The 5,000-nt window shown below is 53.1% G+C and overlaps 1 protein-coding gene across 9 annotated transcripts in view; it reads right to left on the bottom strand.

Annotated features, from left to right (window-relative positions):
* The window catches only part of SRRM1 (serine and arginine repetitive matrix 1), a 30,063-nt gene extending 28,446 nt beyond the window's left edge, over window positions 1-1,617 (bottom strand). For 7 of the 9 annotated variants that reach the window (XM_008062171.2, XM_021714498.1, XM_021714495.1 and 4 more), the window contains exon 1: window positions 1,394-1,617. In XM_008062171.2, coding sequence (XP_008060362.1) covers window positions 1,394-1,414 — 21 coding nt within the window. In that variant the 5' untranslated portion in view covers window positions 1,415-1,617. Of the gene's footprint in view, window positions 1-1,013; window positions 1,189-1,393 lie in introns of those variants that run through there. The other 2 variants (XM_021714500.1, XM_021714499.1) reach the window with 2 other exon arrangements.
* Window positions 1,618-5,000: the final 3,383 nt, after the last annotated feature.

The raw sequence follows: 5,000 nt of genomic DNA, 5'->3' as shown, positions 1-5,000 counted from the left end.
AATACTTGAATGGGAATTACAAAATGGACAGGTCACCAGCAGTGTGAAAATTCCATAAGCTAATCTGAAACTATCGCTCCAAAATAAATGTCTTATTGTTTGCATGTCCTAAAAACAGTCAAATAACTGGCTGTCTTAGGTCAAATGCTTGGGATAACAACTAACTTTTGATGAAAAACTCGTTGGCATATTCTAAGCCAATTAAAGAATTTCAATGCCCTGTTTGCAGCGTCCTGGCCTTCCCCCTTCCAATTTTTCCTTTAAAAACACACATTTAGACTGCAGAATACATGCTCCAAGAAGTTGAAAGAGCCAACATGACTACAGAAAATGGAGATACTGGCTTAGACGAACTGGTCTCTACAAGGTTCCATTCTGCAAAGGATTTGCAAGCCCTGAGGGGCTCAGGGGTGCTCAACTCTAGCCCTAAATGCCCCTTCCCACCCACGAAGATAGATCCTGACCTACAGCTCACTGTTACAGGAGTGGAATATGGGACAAACAGGTCTAGCGCGAGCCTGACAAAGTCTGGGCCCGGAGGACCAACGAAGAGAGGGTAAGTTCCCTGCCTGCAGGCGGTGGGCGGGCAGCGCGGGCACAAGTCTAGTTAAGAGTAACCTTTTCGCCAGCGGACTCCAAAAGAGTAAAACAAACGGTGGCGGGGAAGGTGGGGGGGAGATGGGAGGGCGGGAAGGAGAGCCGATTCACCCCATAACCTGCCTCCACGCACATGCATGATTTTCGTTGCACCCTCTACGCTCGGAGCTTCAGACTCAAAATGTCCCAACAACTAAGTTCCCCCTCCCTGAAGAGATACCCAATCGGGCGGGAGCTCCCGCGAACTCTGACCCGGCGCCGCCGCGAAGGCTTAGGACCCGCGGGGAGGATCGGGGGTGGAGGGAGCTTTCTCAAGAAAAGCCGCTAAACGCAGCTTCCTGTCCTCCTCTCCCTAAGTTGCACTCCCAAGGCGCGCTCCCCCCAGCGCTCCCTCCGTGCCCTCCGCCGCTAGTCACCTCAGGGCTTCCCTCCAGCCTCCCCCTAGGGACTTCCTTCTTGCGGCTCCGCTAGGCCCCAGGACCCGGCGGCACGCGCGGCGCTCTGCCCGCAAGCTCCGTGAGGCAGGTGGGCAGCTAGGCACTGCTCCGGCCCATTCCCGCCGCCATTTTCCGGCCACCGTCGCCGCCGCGTAGGGGGGACGATCCTGGAGGAGGAGACTGCGCAGGGGCGCACCGGTCTCCGCCGCAGCACAGGGGGGCCGCGTCCGCTGGCACCAGGGACCCTCGGGACCTCCAGTGTCTCCCCTTGCTAGCCACCGTGTCCCGAGGTTAGGCCTCCTGCCGGGTCTTACAATGAAGCCCCTCGTCCCACCCCAGATCTCCGCGCTTCTACTTACGCGGAAGAATCCCGCGTCCATCTTGCCGCCTCGCTCGGAGATCGCTCCCTATCCCAGGGTGCACCGCGCCGCCGCGACGGAGGGCGGGACCGGCAGAGGGAAAGCCGAGCGCCGGGACGCAACGCGCGCCGCTCCACCCGCCCTCTCCAGCCGACACGAGGCCGCGCCTGCTCAGTGAGCGGAGGGACCTTCGCGCGTGCGCACCAGCGCCAGAGGGGGCGGACCTGAGGTTTCCCAGCAGCCAGTAGAAGAGGGGAACCTGGAGACTACAGCCAATGGGAGGAAAAGGGAGCGTGGCCGGGTCGCCCCGCCCTGCGAATCGTTTTGTGGCGCGTGACCAGCCTTGTTCGCGGAACCTGACATGACCCATCCTTCGGCCCGTAGTGGCGGGGGGGAGACTCCCGCCTTGGGGGTTCCATAAAGCGATTGAAGAGAAAGGCTGTTACCTCAGAGTGACGCTGGTGGGGCGGCCCGTGCGCGGTCCCGGAGCCTGCGGCCTCCCCGGTCATTATGAAAGCTGTGATCGTGTGGGTTTTCCGGGCTTACTGGACGAGACGATTGGTTGTCCGAGCCATGTAGCGTAAATGATGTCTGCGTTCCTCCGGGCCCAGTTTACCCGACCTCGGGACGGAGCTGGCAGTGCCCACTCGATGAGTTTCGGGTTCGGTGACCGCGCCGAAGGGCAGGTGCCACAGCGAAGGCTGTGACCTCGGGAAGCGGCAGGCCTCCTGGCGGGCCCCCGGCTGGGATCCCGGAGAGGAAGCCGGCGTCCTCTCCCGGGAAGGCCTGCTCCGGCCATCTTTTGTGAATTGCCCTCCGGGTCAAACACGCACCTCCCCGACCTGCCTCTCACGGAGCCTGTCCCACCCGAATGCATTTGCTCTCGGGGCTTCGCCACTAGCTTACACTGACGACATCCGTTTGTCTCCAGCTCGTGCGGGCCGCCGCCCGCTTGGCATCGCCACCCGGACGCCGGGTGGACGCCACACATCAGCGTCGCCAGCCGAGCTCTGATCCCTCCCATCTCTCCCCCAGCAACAGCAGCAACAAACGGCCTGCGCCCCCAGGCCTTCCCGATGTCAGTTGATGGCAGCGTCTTGCCTTTTGTTGAGGACACAAGCCCTGGTGTTATCCTCGACCCCTCTTGACACTCGCTTCCAAGCCATCAGGAAGCCTGTCCAGCTGTAGAGTGGTCCAGGCACCATCCATCACCCCTTGCTTGCGCCGCACTGGCCTCCTGAAGGGTCTCCCTGCTTCTGCCCTTGTCCCTCGGTATCTGTGAGCTACCTGGCAGAATGGTCCCGTTAGAAACCCTTCGTTGGGCACTGCTGCTCAGAGCCCTCCAAGAGCCCCTCGTTTTTCTTACAGCAAAAGCCCAAATCCTACCCAAAGCCTTCATTTCTTCTTTGACCTCGTCTTGGATGCTCTCTCCCATATATCAACTTGGCAAACTTCAAATTTTTACTCAACTGTCACTCAACAAGACTTATCCTGACCTACCCCATTGGAAATTGCTCACACGCCCTCTCTACATCATGGTGTCTCCCTTATTCTACTATTATTTCCCAAAGCGTTTATCACCTAATATTTGTTTAACTCATTGGTATTTTTATTTTGTGAGACAGGATCTCACGTTGTTGCCCAAGCTGATGTGCAATGGCACGATCCCAGCTCACCACAGCCTCAACCTCCTGGACTCAAGCAGTCCTCCCACCTCAGCCTCCTGAGTAGCTGGGACTACAGGTGCACACCATCATGCCCAGCTAATTTTTGTATTGTTATTTTTGTAGAAACTTCCTATCTAAGCTCATACTATTTGCTCGGGCTGGTCTCAAACTCCTGGGCTCAAGCAATCCAGTCTTGACCTCTCAAAGTGATGAGATTACAGGCATCAGCCTCTGTGCCTGGCTTTAACCAGTTTTTAATGTTTGTTTATTGTCTACTCCCTGCACTAGAATATAAGCTCCCTAAATTTAGAGCTTTTTGTCTGTTTTGTTCATTTATGTATCCCTAGCCCCAGAGAAATGACAGAGAGCTGGTTTGTAGGAAAACTGTCTTCCACAAAACCAGTCTCTGATGCCAAAAAGGTTGGGGACTGCTTTCCTAGGTGATCCTTCTGCCTCAGCCTCCCTGGCTACCACACTGGCTAATTTTTTTTATTTTTGGTGGAGATGAGGTCTCGCCATGTTGCCTAGGCTGGTCTCAAACTTCTGGGCTCAAGCAGTCCTCTCACCTCCCAAAGTCCTGGGATTAGAGGCGTGAGCCACCGCGCCGGCCTATGTTTCAGCTTTCCTTTGTATAAATGTTGGTTTTCCTAATGGTTCTGTCACTGATCTTTTTATCTTATTCCTTAACAGAGGTTCCCTATCTGTCCTTTGTTTCAAACACCTTTCATATTCAGGAGCTCTGTGTCTCAGGCCTGGTCTGCCCCAGCTTGATATTTTCAACTTCCTGCTGACATATTTGCTTGGATGTCCAGTAGGCTCTTCAGACTCAACATATCCCAAACTGAATTCTTCTTCATGTACTTGCCCTCAGCTTTCTGGTTTCCCATTTGCAATGAGTGAGCCCTCCTTTCTCTCTGTCATCACTTTTCCTCTTCCTCGCACTCTGCAACCACCAAATCTTGCTATTTCACCCCTCAAAACGTAATCACTTATGAATCTGGCACAAGCGATTCCTTCTGGCCCTCTTGCCTGCTTACTTTAGGCCATCTGGATTACTTCTGGATCTTTTGCTGTTTCCCCTACCTTCAGGATTTATGTCTCCACCCTATATCCAGAGTGATGTCCTAAGATGATAATCTTGATCCTGTCACTCTCCAACTTGAAACCCTTGATCCTGTCACTCTCCAACTTGAAACCCTTCAGTGACTCCCCATTGTCCTCAGCATAACCTTTCCTCAGTATCCATGGGGGATTGGTTCCAGGACTCAGGACCCCCTGTGGATACCAGACTCTATGGATGTGCAAGTCCCTTATGGGGTGTCGTATTTACATATAACCTACACACATCCTTCCGCATACTTCATGTCATGTCTAGGTTACTTATAATATCTAATACAATGTAAATGCTATGTCAATAGTTATACTGTATTGTTTTGAATATTTTTGAATCACAGCTGGTTGAATTCATGGATGCAGAATCCACGGATATGGAGGGCCAACTGCACTGTGGCCTACAAAGGCCTTTCTGATTAGGTTACTGCTGCCGTCTCCAGACTCACCACTAGAGGGGCTAATTCTCCCTCTCTCCATTCTTTGCTTCTAAACTGTAGCCACGTGGAACCACAGCTTGTCTATGAACAAGTTAGGTTTCAAGTGGCAGTTTATAGTCTGTATATTGGTAAGGCTAAAGCGAGTAAGAAGTGACTTAAATGTCACCTCTTCAGCAAACCTTAACTAGCCTTCCAAAAATAGCAGAGACCCTCAATCCCCTCATTCTATTATATCTTGCTTTTATTTTTATTTATAGTACTTAGCACTACCTGACTTTGTTAGCTTTCCTGTGTATATGTTTACTGTCTTCTTCCCATTTTACTAAAAATAAAAAAAAATTCAGCCGGGTTCGGTGGCTCAGCCTGTAATCCCGTGCCTTTGGGAGGCTG

The sequence above is a fragment of the Carlito syrichta genome, unplaced genomic scaffold (genome assembly GCF_000164805.1).
Source record: "Carlito syrichta isolate Samal-C Ts95f unplaced genomic scaffold, Tarsius_syrichta-2.0.1 Scaffold305659, whole genome shotgun sequence".
Classification (NCBI taxonomy): domain Eukaryota; kingdom Metazoa; phylum Chordata; class Mammalia; order Primates; family Tarsiidae; genus Carlito; species Carlito syrichta.
Note: the sequence above shows the minus strand (reverse complement) of the source record. Positions and strands in the feature narration are given on the sequence as shown.